The 16,399-nt window shown below is 34.3% G+C and overlaps 1 protein-coding gene across 7 annotated transcripts in view; it reads right to left on the bottom strand.

Moving 5' to 3' along the window:
* Adgrl3 (adhesion G protein-coupled receptor L3) overlaps nucleotides 1–16,399 on the bottom strand; it is an 811,341-nt gene that overhangs the window by 347,442 nt on the left and 447,500 nt on the right. For all 7 annotated transcript variants that reach the window (XM_033758920.1, XM_033758923.1, XM_033758917.1 and 4 more), the window contains exon 6: nucleotides 11,627–11,736. In XM_033758920.1, the coding sequence (XP_033614811.1) occupies nucleotides 11,627–11,736 (110 nt within the window). The remainder of the gene's footprint in view (nucleotides 1–11,626; nucleotides 11,737–16,399) is intronic.

Raw genomic sequence — 16,399 nt, 5'->3', positions numbered from 1 at the left:
ATAATTAAGGTGTCAATTTAAATCAATTTAATGTGAGCATTTGCCAGTGCCTGATAAAGTGAAGGGGGGATTTTGAAGTTTGTCATGGTAACTTCTCCAAAGATATTCTTTTGGTAGGCAGAAAAGTTTCTTGCGGTTAAGCTGGATGAGGTAGGATGAATAGTTGTTGGTAAGTAACAGATCTGGACAAGACCAAATCCTTAATAATAATTTTCTATTAGACTCTGATGTATACAAGTAGCCAGTTAGCAATTCTGTTGGTGCTTGCAGAATATTTTTCCAAGGATAAAAATACCCTTGTTGAAGAAATAAACACATTTCATTTCCAACAAACTTGAATGTGATCTCCCTTGTGAATTTTTCCTGTTACCTTGAAAAGCAACATCAAATCAGTTGTCTGAAAGATAAGGAAAGCTAAAAGAACTGTTATGATCTGCCTTTTGGGAGAGACACAGTCATCCCTTCCCTCCATAATTCCATTAGGTATTTGCTTTTTTTTTCTCCAACTACAACGTCTGCTGTCTATGAAGTTTCTATGTTACTAAGCAATGAACGCACTTGAAGCAGCTCTTAAAACAGACAAGATATCTGCCATAGAAATTTGGATGTGTAGTCTATGCTCTCACAAAAAGCAAATGGTTAGAGTGCAATGCTTTGCTTTCTAGGGAACATAAAAGGGAACTGCACACCCACCTTCGGTAAAAATGTTGATTTACAGAATTTTCCAAGCAATCATGGAATACATTTATAAGAAAGGTTGTGATATGTGAGACCCGATCATATGCGCAGAAAAATCGCTATTTCACAACACTGAGAAAGTTAGATCTTTTATATTATACTGTGTCATCACTGCTTGCCTTCATTATAGGCTATTCTTTTTTCGGGGGTACTGGGGATTGAACACGAGACTTTGTGCTTGCAAGGCAGGCGGTGCAACCACTGAGCAAAATTCCCAGACCTCATTATAGGCTACTCTGAAAGCAAAAATAAACAAACAACCCCCCAAAAAAACCCCACAAAACAAACAAAAAATCCAGAAAAACATGTAGTCACATTAAGAATTTTGAATTCTTAGATTTCTCTGGAAGAATATGATTTAAAGTGAGGTATCAGATATGATGCCAAATTTCAATTAAAGAAAAAATATTTGAATCTTTTATATTTTTTAGAGTAAACCTTAAACTTTCATCTAGACTATGGAAAAACTCTTCTGGAGATTTAAAGGGACCGAATCACATGAGGGAAAGAGGGCTGGGGATTAAGACAGCAAGTTCTAAAGTATATCACTGTTAAACTTTGATCCTCAGGGGCCGTACCAAAAACCTAAAAGATTGGATTAGATTGTTTTTTAATTAGACCCATATGATAGGAGCTCAGTCAGTACTGAATGAAATATATGAAAGGGACTGAGGGCTTGATACAAACATACACGGACACTGGTCCCTCTCTGAGGGCAGAGGAAGTTGATTATGCACGGGAACAAATGCCTGGTAAACACACTAGTTCCAAAAGCTACCAGTGGAGGAAAGTATGAAAAAAAAAAAAAGATCCAACACTCAAAGTCCTAATAAACTTGCTTTTGATTTGTGGGATTGCCAGCACCAACAGGTCAAGTCCAAAGGGCACCCAGAGTAAGAAATTTAGATGATAAAAGAACCCATAGAAACACAGTAGAACATTTGCCTAACGTATCTTAGTTACTGTGAAGCTAAAGAGAACAAACCCATTAGAAAGAACCGGTTGGAGAGCTACAGCGGACAGTGCACGCCCTTGGAACCAGCTCTGTGTGGGGCAGAAATCAAAGTCTAGTGGTAGTGGTGATCTGAAACAGAGAAGTCACAACTTTACCATGCCCGGGGCCCTCAGATCTTGGGGTAAGCTGGCAGCACTACAGAATTCTCAGCCTCTGGGAACAAGGACAGTGACTGCCAGAGGACACGGCAGATGAGTGCAATGAAATGGGCGCATCATGTTAGTTATGATGCGCTGAATGCTTCCAGTGTGGCCATCACTGTACAGAGATTTGCCGTGGGTTTCATATAGTCATAAAGAAAATTAAAATAGCTTTTTTTTTTTGTACAATGACATATCTTCCATTGCATATCTAGTTAGCCCTTGAGTGAAACAGTTTGATTATATTTTGAAAATAGTGCATCAGAAATATAGGATAATTTTTATTTAGAAAGAAAAACTATGTCTTTGTATTCTGTATCCTAAGTAGACAATTATTTATCCCCCGTATCTAATATCTTAGAAGAAAATGTAATATTATCTTTCAGTTTTCCATTGTACCTCAAATCAATAATCACAATCTTGGGGGCTTCAAACAACACATATTGTGAAAAAACCAAAATGAGTCTTTGAAAACAAAAGGCTGCAGAGAAGAGTGTTTGCTCCGAAGCTTGGAGGGAGAAGTTGATTTCCTTGCCTTGACAGCTGCTGGAGGCTGCCTGCATTCCTTGGCTGGCAGCCCCTCCCTCTACCTTCAGAGTGCCTTAGTCTAGTCTTCCTTCCGACTGCCATACCTCTTGTCTCCAAACTAATCCTTTGCTGCCTTCTGATATGGGCCTTTGTGGTTAGTTTGTGGATAATCAGGACACTCTCATCACAGTGTAATTTAATCACATCTGAAAGGCTCCTGTAAGTAATGTATTCACAGGTTTTGGAGAATAGGACATGGATTTCTTTGGGGGACTGTTTTTCAGGTTATCACGATTTAAAATCTTACCACAGTCACAGGAATACATGCTCTCCAACCATTTGAGAAATTCTTTAAAATATAAATAAAAATTTATATGAAATATATATATATGCTTATTCTCGTTGCCAACTATTCATTTTAATGATGCTGCAATTACAATTAAATATTTGAATTAAGTATTTTCTAACTCAAATGAATAAATTTTCCAGTTTTATAAGGTTAACAACTGAAATGAAAATTAACAGTGCTAAATCATTGTATTTTATTGACTTTACATTCATTTAGGAATATTTTATGTGGAGAGTGAATTCCATAGATCTCACATATGATGTCTACTACAGGTGTAATACGGCTTTTCTTAAATGCTTGTTGTTTTTGCTTCTTTGTTTCTTGGAATGGGTAATATTTATATATACATAATCGGGTGCCTTGGGTGTGGGCAAGTCTGCAGAGAAGTTCATCTGTGCTTCATGCATGCTTTACATACACTGCATGAGGTTAGTTACATCCACTATGCTCAATGTGCCCATGTTCTAAGTGTGATTCATCACATGAGGCCATGGGTGGGCCTTTCCACTTATATCAGCATATAAAAATCTTCATGTTCTTGTACACTTAAAATTTGAGAATTTCAGACTAGGGATGTTCAGCCTGCACAAGATTATTTCTAGCAACATATACTTTGTGATGAAACTTACTTGCACGTGTTTTCAGTACTTATCTTTCTAAATGTAGTATAAAGATGAAATAATGGAACCTAATATATGTTTGCACTAGCCAATGTGAGCACTTTACAAAAATTTCTTTAAGTTTTGGTGCATAAACTATAATTTTACTTTCTTTGTTTTGCAGTACTGGGTATCGAATCGAACTCAGGACCTTGTGCTTGCCAGGCATGTGTGGTACCACTTTGCTACATCTCCAGCTTCAATTTTACTACTTTTAAATAGAACAAAATAAGCATGGTTAAAGTAATCTCTTAAATTTTTAATTACTCTATAAAAATCTTAGAGTGTATGCCAAATCTTTTCCTTACTCTGACAATCAGATTCATTTTTACAGCTCACAATTAATCTTGTTTCCTTACAAATTAGCATTTAAATATACATTTATATATTATTAATCTACCATAAACTTATTAAACCCTATATGTTGATACTCTCTGATGTTTGGTTTATTTGCTGTAAATCTACATTCATGTTACGGTTATATAATGTCATATTTCTGCAATGTATATTTGAAAGGAAATGTCTCTTTATTTAATTTTGTTTTTCAGACATGTTTAGATTTTCAGTAAATCCTAAAAGGAACGACTACTGCATTCTCAGTGGTAGCGATAGTATTAATTGCTGTCCCTCTCATTTCAATAGGAAGGCAATCATTCTGCATTTCTATCAGTTAGCACAAGAGGAAGATTTCTACTGATGATCTTTGAAGCTATTATTCTTCTCTCTGTTCTGGACACTCTTCTCTAGGCTTTTCACCTGACTCTTTCATTCTCATTCTTCAGCTTTCAAATATTTTCTCTCTTGAGTGGACTTTTCATCACGTCTTGTGCAAGCCAGTCTCTTAATATTTTAATTTAACAGCAGTATTTTCTTGCATTTTGTCATAATTTTGATTATTTATTGTTTCGTGACTTTATTATTTTCCTTGCCCACAAAAATTCCATAGTACACGAGTCAGCATAGACTGACAGTTGGCACTAATCCACTTTGATGGAAATATGGTGCTTTTACATCTTTGAGAACAAATCCCATAGCAACCATTGCTAATTTAGATACCTTCTGAAGCCAGGAGACACATTAAATGACTGACTTGAAACAGGTACAGCACAACAACTACAGAAAAACAGCAAATATAAAATAGCACAGATGCCCTGTAAAGGGAGCAGCACTGACTTAGCTCAAGAGTGTCTTTGCCCAAAGTAATGCAGGCCCAGTACTGCTCCACAGTTCATGTTAAATATGACTCATGGGTGTTTCAGAGGCCTCGGAGTCCATCTGTAGGATTAACCTGGCCCATCACCACTAACCTGCTGTGCCTACTTTAAAGTCTACAAGGGGATGTAATCCTTCTGAGTCACATATGTGCTCTTAGTGCATCTCACTCTCCTCCCTCACAAACGGCAGTCCAACACTAAATTTCATCAAGTCTTGATGCCCTCTTAGATCATTACAGGAATTAAATTAGAGGGAAAATTTTACAATTGCTTCATCTGAACCAAATCCTTATAACTTGTAGAGGTCTTTTACATTGTTTTATTTTGTTTTCTTGAGACAAAGTCTCATTATGTAGTTCAGGCTGGACCTGAATTCACTATGTAGCCATAGCTGGCCTCAAATTTGCAGCAATCCTCCAGCCTCAGCCTTCCAAATGCTGGGATTGTAGATGTGTGCTACCACACCTAGCTGGTCCTCTAGATTTGCTCTCTAGATTACTGGATCATATTTTTCTGAAGGCCTCGTTTATCTGGATTTTTTTTTTAACCTTTGAGTCTGGAAACTGCTGATATTTTCCCAAAGAAAATCTCTTCTTTAACCATTTAAACTAGCCAATGTTGTGTTTTGCATATTTGAAAAATGTATATGTTATCTGTCTGACAATTTCTTTCAGAAACAGTTTACTCTCTTCTCCATGTTATATAGCATACATGAACCGCCATGATTTCTACCTGGTCCATTTCTGAGTTCATTTCTAGTTCCTCCTGTATCTTGTATTTTATACAAATACCAAATTATTTTACTTCTATATTCATTTACTGTCTTATGCTCTCCTCTCTTCTAAAAATTAACTGCCATTATCTCATAGAAGTCTGGTCATTTTTTCAGACTTAGCCCTTAGGGTTATTTCTTCTAGATAAGCTTGCCAGAATGTACTATCCCATCCCAGACCAGAATCAGCCACTTACATCAGTGTTTCAGCTCTGTTCATTGCTAATATGTATTGCTTAATTGCTGTGCCTAACTCATAACATTATATATTTGAGGACCTTGCAATACATCTGACTGAACTTCTCAAGGGCAAGATTTCTGCTCAGAGCTTTCTATCTCTGCTAATTAGTGTATTGCCTGATATACAGTAGGTATGCAAAAGAGGTTGGTAATCAAAAGGAAGATAAAAGAGGGAAGTTTCCCAATCAGGTGGTCTACTTTAATTGAGAATATTTCCATGTACACATGAAAGAGCAAGAGAAAGACAAGGACAGTCTCAAGAGATCTAAGAAAGTATTCTTCCATTTCTGAGGGCAACTTTTATGATTGTCTAATATTTTAGCATATCAGGAATTTTTAAACTAACTATTATCATTGATTTATTTGCAAAAGCCTTGTGGATTAGCTGTTAGGTATAAAATATTATGAGAGAATAAGAAATTATTTGGGAAAGAACAATAGAAATCATGGTGAGGAAGAGAAAGGTTTGACAGAGAGAAAGGACAAATTTTGTGGCTCTTGTTATAAATAGTATTCTTAAAGCAGAGAATTTATATAACTGACACTTGCAGGGGAGTATTATCTAAGCCAGAGACGACACTTACCATGTTAAAAGGAGGCATAGAATAATATGAAAAAATTGGCTGCTAGTACCATTTATGAAGGACACAATTACAATCCAGAAGTAATTGGAGAAATTAAAATTCGCACGATGTTTATCTTTGTAATAAATTTTTCCTTTGAACTACAAGGTATTGTTTACATGTGAGAGTTTCTTGTGTTTATCACCCTAGCAATGGACAAAAGACTTCTGGAGGAGCCATTTGACTAAATTTGCTTTTCCTCTCCATCATCATTCAACACATATTTAGTGCTTTCTGTGTATCTGAAACTATTTTAAATGCAAACACGGTTTTAAATGCAAAACGTATAATATATTTTTCTTGTAGTAAAAAGACAAAAATAAAAATTAATAATTATTTGTAAATATTAATTTTCTAGCAACACTGATTTTTCCTGTTTTTTTCATAAAGATAATTACCCACATAACTATTCAGAGGGCTAATGTGAATAATGAGAAAGGCTTAAGTGCTATAAGATTGCTTTAATCAAACACTCATTTCTTAGTAGCTCTCGAAATTGTGTATTTCCTCCCTTAGTTTCTTAGGAAAATCCATTAGAAAAGAAGATTGCTCAATGAAGTAATATGTGCTTTGTGTTTCTGAAAAGAAAAAACAAAGAACTGAAAAGAAAAGCTGCATTGTAAGAAAAGACAAGCACTTTTGGAGTGTAATGTGTGTGAAATTGTATGCCTTAGAAGAAGCAGTTTGTCAGCAGGCTACAAGTGAAGGTTCTTTGCTCAGAATGCTCTAAGTTGGTGGTTACTTATGCTGTTTTCTTCTAACACAAGTCATCCCTGTAACCTGTTTAAATGAAGGCAGCTCTAACTTGAAAATGCCAAAATTCCCATCTCAAATCAGGCCAGAAGGGATGGGGTGGAATGAAAAGGAAAAGAGTAGAACAACAAAAAAAATGGCACTGCTGAAGGTGAGGTCTAATCTCTTCAATTTGTGAGTCATCTCTTAGGAAGACAATGTCCACTTAGGAGGAAAATAAAATCTTAAAAGAAAATGCACAGGCTATAAAAATACTGGGACTAAGATTTGACAGAACTGAGAAAGTATTGATTCACCTGTCCCAAATTTTGTTAGAAAGAGTATGCTGTCTAGTAATACAGAATGAGAGTAAGACTATGTGACTTAGAAGACATCAAATGTAATTTCAGTGAGTCAAAAAATGAGAAGACATTCAAAAAGGCAATCTCAAATAAATCATTGCAATCACCAAGTTGTGCTGTTTTCTTTTTTATTGGTATGTTTAAAAGAAAGGATATATTACTTTAGTCATTAAGGTAAGTTTCTTCTGAAATTGTCATTATTCAGTAATGTATTTACTAAGAACTGAAATTACTGTTAAATGGACAGGGGATTAGCTCATCAATAGAACACTTGCCTACCATGTCCCCCAGCCCGTTCTCCCACCCCGCAAAAAGGCCACCTTTCCTTGCATATTTTACTTCTTTTATGAAAAGAAATGAACAATATCCAATTTTTATCTATTTTGCCTTTAAGATGCTTTGTTCTTACTAACATGTTTTCCTAAAATTTTTTTCTACATTTTCCCGTATGAATTCTCATCCTAAAAATTTACAATACTGTGGAAACATATAAAGAATGTATGTAAAAGAAGAACATAATGATATATTCTCCCCATATCAATAAAAATGAAAATATTCATAAATGATAAATATATTATAGTTACATCAATTGATGATGTGTGAAGAAATGTGTCATTGGGCAATTGTAGTCACTGTGGATACAACACAGTGTATTTTCAAGACTTAATGGTACAGCATGCCACATACCTATGTGGTATAGACCACATCACCTAGGCTACCAGCCTGCCTGTAGCGTGTTACTGTCCCCAACACTGTAACAAAATGGTAAGTTGTAGTGAATCTAAGGAGATCTAAACACAGAAATGAAGGTGTAAATACTAGGCAAGAGGAACTTTTACATCCTTTATCCTAGGAGACCACTATCACCTATGCAGTCTGTTGCTGCCAAAATGCTATGTGACACTTGACTGCCCTCTATATACTACAGTGTGTAGCTTTAAAGCCAAAATGGAAATGATCATTACTGAACAGTATAACAAAGCAAATTAACATTATTGCAGTTATTTCATGAGAATGTTTTCAGGTAGAAATCTGAAGTTTGACATATGCTAGGTGCATAGGGATGTCTTATCCAGAATCATAAAGATGTCATTAAATACAGTTTTTTTGTTAAATGGATAATTAAAAGTCACTTTTTTTTTTTTTGAGGCAGAGTCTCCTGTCCTCAAATTTCTGATCCTCCTAAAAACAAAGTAGCTGAGATTACTGGAAGGTACCACCACACCAGGATGAAAAACAACGTTTTAACTTATTGCTGAGTAAGAAGTTCATGCTACGATTAATGAAGGTAGTCTTATAATGGCATGTAATAGCTTATGCACTAAAGCTTCATGAAATGACTGAAAATATAAGTTTGCAATGATTCAGCTGCTCTACATAAAGGTACATACATTTCTTAACGAGAAATAGCACAGAGAAATAGACATAGGATCCAGGCTCTTACAGCACTTTTTTTCACCATCTGCCATAATTATAAAATGAAAATTATATGAGTTAAATATTGAACAAGATTAATAAGTTATTAAAATATAAAGAGAAAAATCTATGAGTAGAAATACAGCTAAGCCTTAAGAACAGGTATGGAGGGGCCCGGGATTTGCCTCAGTGATTCTGCCGTTTGCCTCACAAACACAAGGACCTGGGTTTGATTCCCAGTACCCAAAACAAAAAACAAAAAACAAAAACAGGCATGGGAGGTAAACAAACATCTCAGCTCTCCTTCCATTCCCTAACTTGTCTCCTTCTACATGTGACATATGTGTAAACTGCTGAGCTTCAGTTTCCTTTTCTGAAATGGTGATAATGGTATCAATCTGCTGGGGATAATGTTATGAGAATCGAATGATATAACATATGCAAACATTTAATCAATGTAGTAAATAGCATGTAGCAATTGACAATAAAGGTTATGGAAGGGCCGGGGATTTAGTTCAGTGGTTCCAGGGCCTGCCTCGCAAGCACAACGACACGAGTTCAATTCCTGGTACCCACCTCCCAAAAAAAGCAACATAATAAAGGGTATGGATTTTAAGTGAGTGAATTTTTAAAGCATTTGAAAATCGCAATTTTAGGTTTAACAAAAGTAACTGGTATCAGACTTAGCATTTACAGTAGATCAGGGAAAGTCTACAAGATGAGCTCCAACAGACTTTAACGGTTCACCATTAAAGGCTGAACAACACAGCCTTTTTGTGAAGTAATCACGTGACAGTCAAAACCTAAGCAGCCTGACCTTTGGTTTTCTTCCTCCAAACAAATCCCCATTTGCAGTGAGTCAACATAGTTAATTTTATGATTTACTTTTCCCATTGGGTTATTTTAAAATTGTTATGTTTACTAAATAAATTTCAATTGTGAATTTTTAACTGAAACACACTGAAGTCAATTTAAACAACGTAATTGTGCTATATGGTATGAATTAAATTGATGTATTAAAGTAGCTAGTGGGGGTATACCTCAGTTTACAAATCTTATTCAGTGAAACATAAGATATATGTTTTAATATAATGAGGAACATACTCCTAAGGTGGTCAGGGAAGCTTCAGGTTGATGAGAAACCTCTAAGTAGAGGTTATTAAGAATTCAAATTTCCCTTTTCTGAAAGCTTGTGAGAGAAAAGAACTGTGTGATAAATCATGATCGCTTTCTGCAAAACTATATGTTCTTATTTGCAGTGAAGTGATTTAAGGAGATGGTATTTCAGAGGGAGTTTGGCAGAGGATTCTGGAGCAGTGATCATCAAAGGAATTCTGATGAAATACAGGAAATTGAAGAGACAGCTGTGAAGTTTTTCACTTCTAAAAAAATTATGATAAAGTCTACAACCCAACATTTCACTTCTGCTTCTATATTTCAAAATATGGAGATAAAAAATTTGAATATGAGTTTTCTCAGTGTCCTTAAAAACCAGGTCTACCTTATTGTACATTTTTATAAAATGCCTTTTCAGAGCATGATTCTACACATTTTGCAACAATCCTATTAGGTAAGCCAGGTATAACTATCACAGTTACAACATGGTCTATGGATTTGGTTTGTTTAAAATATCACTGATGAACAATAAAAGGACAGTAGGATGATTTTCTTTTTTATGAAAACCCTGTAGAAAAACAAAGTAATGAGCATAACATAACTCAAGTTTCAATAAACCTGTACTCTTAACACTTTTTTAACAACAAATATCAGTATATGAAACTTTACTGGGGAACTTTCTCCGATCAATCATAACAAGAGATAATGAAAAAATAACATTTCTCTTGATTACTTTCATTACTACCTTAAATTTCACTTCAGTTTTCTTGGGCAAATCTCTCTCTATTTTTGAAGTAGGTACACTGCCCCACTCATGAGTAAGGTGCTCTTCTTTAAATAAGCACCAGAGGCAAGCTTAAACCCCTCTGCATGGTAAACCTGTGATCCTAGGTATTTTGCTCCTGAGACATCAAAGGAAGGTGGATCCAGGGATCTGTGATCCCAGGCGTTTTCCATCTCTGGGATAAACTGCACATCTAATAGAGACAACAGGATTTCCTGAGTGATTAGAAATCCCCTGTATGATTAACTAGTCACTTAAAAAAAATCTTTGTTATGAAATGTTGAAGAATTCTAGGTAGAAAAGTAAAAAAAAAAATGTATTGGTTTAGGTTATTTGATTTTTTATTATTTCTAAAGAAAAAATGCATTGCTGGCTTATAATGCATCTGAAATAAGGGTTACAAAGACATACTTCTTGAAGCTGTTCAAAATACACTATGAACAGTATATTTAGAACATGTAATCTTTGTTTTTCTTTATAGCTTGTTCACTCTGGGCGAATGTATTTCTAATTTTCAAAATGTTCATAGCACAGGAAGCTCATATACTATTATTTTTATCAAAATAAAAATTACCAGATTCTGTACCTCTATATATGCAAGAATATTATTTTCTTTCCTGTTCTATCTGTTTAGACCTAGAGGGCTGCAAGACTGGCATAAATATTCCCAACATTTTTTGTAAATGTTTTACGTTTCTTCATTTTAAAAGTGTTAGAATAGGTATCATGAATAGAAATATATAATGTAAATACTGCAGGAACATGAAGGCAAGATCTAATTCTCCCAATGATGGAGCGATTCTATATCAACAAACTAAAATTAGCTCCTTTTAACATTTATGATTTTTTTAATGTTTTCACAGAGAGCATTTTATCAATGCATGAAAAACAAAACTTATTTTTTCCTGCTTAGAAGAAAAGTATAGAATTATACATACTGTATGGGACACATTCATACTGAACTTCAAGGTATTTATAGGTTCCTGGACATGGGTCTGGAAAAACATCAGGACCCGCCACCACTGCACACTGGGTTCTGTTATTGCATCTGAAAGCAAATCAAAGACAACAGTGAGTCAGCTTATGCAATGATAGATCAATATTATCATCAACACCATAACAGTTTAATTGCAATTACATGGATTTAAATAAAGATTCTGACATTAAGGTTTTTCTAATTATTTATTTATTTTGTGGGGGGTCAATACCAGGTGTGCTTGAGAGTTGAGTGATCTCCCACCCTCTTTTTATTTTTTTGAGTTGAGATTTTCTAGTTTGGCCTTGCACATGCAGTACTCCTGCTTCAGCCTCATAAGTCTGTACTCTGCATGGCTCCATGACATTAGTCTTCTTGAAGAAACATCTGTGGGATATTTTTAAAAACTAGACATAAAAATAAATCTAGTATTAACTAATCCTTGGTTGAAATCAGCATGATTTTGAGGTCGAAGCTAAGTATTTTGAAGCAAGAGCAACTGGCCCATTGGATAGTCCAATGTGTAGACAGTTAAGGAAGATTATTTCATAGCAAATACTCACTGCCATTTACAATCAAAGTACTAAAAATATATATATATATAACCACAGACTGTCACTAGATACATCCAAAATAAATTGACTGATTATGATGACATTCATGTGAAAGGCAGTGAAATGTGGTATCAAACAGCTTTACCCAAGCTGGTAAGTTAATATTCAAATATTAAAATGTATATGTTAATTTACTTTATATAATGAATATTATAATGAATTCTCAGCAGGGCACAGTGAGGTATGGTTGTCATTCCATCATCTAAGAGGATGAAGCAGAGGATAGCAAGTCTGTAGCCTGGGATATACAAGGAGATTCCACCTCAATGGGAAGAGGATGGGAATTGCTGTTCAGTGCTACAGAGATTGCCCAGTATATATGAGGCTCCAGGTTAAATCCCTGTTATTGCCAAAAAAATGTTTTTTCCCATTTTTTTAATGTTCAGCTGAATAATGAGTCAAACTTCGTAGATTAGGTGACACCTTGCAAATGTCAGTATCCTATAATTTCAAATAATATATTTAATTTCTAAACAGAATAATAGAATAGCACTCCTAAAGGAGAAATTAAAACTTCAGACACCTCTGTGGAAACTGAACTAAATATATCTGGATCGATTTATTCTTGGGGAAAAGTACAAGTAATAAAATTAATTCTTCCTCTGGGTGGGAAAAACCAACATGTTCAAGGTGGTCTCATTATTGTGAATTTAAATCAGAAAATTCCTAGATTCAATAATATTATCAATGAGAAGAGTTCTTTTTTTTTTTTTTGAAGAGAAATAATGGTTTATTCCCCCATAATAGTGGCTTGGAATATATAGGATAGATTCATTGAGTATTCCTTCTTTTATGTTGTTGATTCACTTCAGAAATATAATTTCGAGGCTGGATTTTTCTATTACTTTTGTAACAAAAGGCTCATTTATTTATGTGATCCATAGCTCTGGATACTTGTGAGGATACTGGCAGCATAAGGGAAGGAGGGCAGAACTCACTCCAACTTAAAGTAGAAAATTTGTGACGTTGACTTGAGGTTACTGTCTGTCAGGCTTAATGAGGATTTTATTTAGTCCCTCAATCAAAATGTAAATGTCTTAAACTGAAAAATATATTCTGCATTATAAGTGAAAAATTAATAAGAGCCTATAGACCATAGGTTTCTGGGAGTTCAGCGTAACAGTTACTCCTTGGGATCTGCATGTCCTGTAGTCCCTAGTGCAGACGTAATGACTGGGGCTGACAATCAGCCATATGACAACAATAACAGAAATGTGGCAGTCCACACACATACACTGCAAATACGCAGCATCATAATTCAGTGTACTGACATTTCTTCAAAGTTGCTGAAGGCAATACTGTACCTCCTTATTACAAAGAAAATCTATTTAACAAAGATATCTCAAATTAAATTACATATTTACAGCAGTTAAGCCAATCACAACTTTCACATCACAACACCTCTATGTAAGAAAATTTAAAGAGTGAACATTTTGTAAATTACCACTTATTACCACTGTGACTTCCAAATATCTTATTTAATAAAAGATGATCAAGATACACTTTTAATTAATGAAATGTGAAGAAATATAAAAAAATACGATGTCAGTAATATCTTTATAATCAGTATCAATGGTATTCTGTATGAAAGAGTACTACTTTTCAAAATACTTTATTCTATTATTATTGTGCATCAAGCCACTTTAAAAATCCAAGGGAAAAGGCAGATTTAATCTCTGGAATATTATTTTTACATAAAATACAGAATAAACACTATAACAATGAATATTTAAAGATGAATTATATTTTGAAAACCCAGTTTAAAGATTCCCTTCTACTTCTTGTTTTCCTAGTACTTCATTTTCTTTGATTCAAAATGAAATAACTTTATACTGGTAACAGATATTTTTAAGAATTTACCCCCAAAAGACAACTTTTTTATTTCTTCTAAAACTGCCAAAAGTATTCATATTAAAATATTATGAATAAAAACAAAATAAGGTAAAATCACCTAATGTAAAGTGCTTTAAACTTGGGTATTCAATTGTTTATTTTTAATATAAGTATGAATTTTAAAATTATTTTTAGTATTATTCATCCATGATACTAAGGATATTTTCAAACCCAAAATAACAGATGAGAAAATAATTGCAATAATATGGTCAAATATATACTATTCAGTAATACAGAGAAAACATCATATTCTTATAAAAGCATTTGAAGAATTATTTACATTATATTTACATTATATTTTTTCAAAGAAACTTTATGTGAACACAATCTGCATACCACCATCTGTATCATTAAGTGGCCTTGACAAATATCAGACAGAATTGTAAAAAAAAATCCTGTAGAATTTATTTTCACAAAGATAACATAGACCTGTTATTTTACTCTCTCACAGACTGACATGCTTATTATAAAACTGTATTAGGAAGAATACATGAAGTATCACACATATGCACAGGTATAATTTTGCTATTGTTATCATCACAAATACCATTATGAATGGTAGTCATTTGTTTCAGGTAGGTTAACAACACTTCATTACAGATACACTAAATACATTTGAAAGAAACAGAACCCAGACATAGAGACACACAAGAAACAACATAAATGCTTCAGATTCAGAAGAGGAAGTGGAGAAAAGATTCATATTAAAAACAAACAAAAAATCAAAGTTAAGTCCTTTACTGTTCAAAACTACTCTGCAATGTATGACTGAAAAATGTAAGGGATGTTCAAATGAAAGGTAAAGGATGCATTGCTATTAGTGCCCCTCAAAATAATTCTCTGAATTCCAACACTTATTCCATAACTCTTAGCAATGTGTCTTTTACTATATATATAAAGACAGGTGCTGGAACCACTGAGCTAAATCCCCAGCCTTTCTACTATAATTTTTTAAATATTTAAACATTCACCTTAAGCTTTGCTGTACACCCTAAGTCCCAGATTTAAAGTAAAAATGCCCTACGTCTGATAATCCCTCCAACGTAGAAAGCATCTTCACATATATCCTATTCATCATTCCTAACTTTCACTCTAATTCATCTTACTTGATTTTATCTTTCTGGCTTTGAATAATACAATTGTAAATGCATTTAGATGTTGCAATAAGATGTTTTTATATATGTATACCTTGTGAGATGATTACCCCAATAAAGGAAATTATCACAGACATCATGCCAAAGAGTCATTTTGTTTTCTTTGTATGCAGAAAAATTTTAAAATCTACCCTTTTAGCAAATGTCAAATACACAACACTGTATCAGTTAGTCTTAACTGTCAACTTGACTAGATTACTAGGTTAAGAGACTCCTGAAGGGGTGATTGGATCATGGGCCACTGTACTTACCTGTGGAATAACCCCCTGATATTACAGGTGAATATGCTAGAAAGTGCTGGGGTCTAATGGGAAGGTGCGCCTGGGGTGTGTCCTTGGAGAGTGCATCTCTCGCTGATTCTTGCCTTATGCTGTTACCCAGCTGGCAGGGAAGCAGCAGCTGTGCCCCACCACACTCTTCTGCTATCATATTCCTTCTTTAGAGCTGGCTGATCACGGTACAACCACTGAAACTGTGAGCCAAAACAAAGCTTTTTCATTTAGCTACAGGCCTCATGTATTTTATCCTAGTGACAGGAAATATGACTGATTCAAATACAGTATTATTAACTGTGATTCTCATTCTGTATATCAGATCACTAGAACATATTAAACTTGCATTACAGAAACTTTATCTCCTTATATCAATATCTCTCAATTTCCCCTACTACTCTGCCACTGTTAACTTCCACTCTACTCTCTGCTTTTATAAGTTTCAGTTACTCATACTTCACAAGAGAGACTATACTGTCTTTTTTGTTCAAACTCTTTTATTTGGTGTATTCTCCTTTTAATGACAGTTTCTTATTTAAAGACTAAATAATGTTGCATTGTGTATTTTGTGTGTGGATCACATTTTCTTTATTCATCTATTGATGGATACTTAGGTTTCTTGCCTGTTTTGAAAAATGTTGCAACAAACACAAGAGTATAAATAAACTCTTTAGGATACTCATTTCATTTCTGTAGATACACAAACTTTCAGAGGTGGGACTGCTGGACTACACAGTAGCTCTATTTTTTAAATTTTTTTGAGAGTATACATACTGTTTTTCATACGGCTGTACCAATTTAT

This window comes from Fukomys damarensis, unplaced genomic scaffold (genome assembly GCF_012274545.1).
Source record: "Fukomys damarensis isolate Sample0158 unplaced genomic scaffold, DMR_v1.0_HiC HiC_scaffold_35, whole genome shotgun sequence".
Lineage (NCBI taxonomy): Eukaryota > Metazoa > Chordata > Mammalia > Rodentia > Bathyergidae > Fukomys > Fukomys damarensis.
The sequence above is the reverse complement of the archived record's forward strand: the minus strand, read 5'-3'. Positions and strand labels throughout refer to the sequence as shown.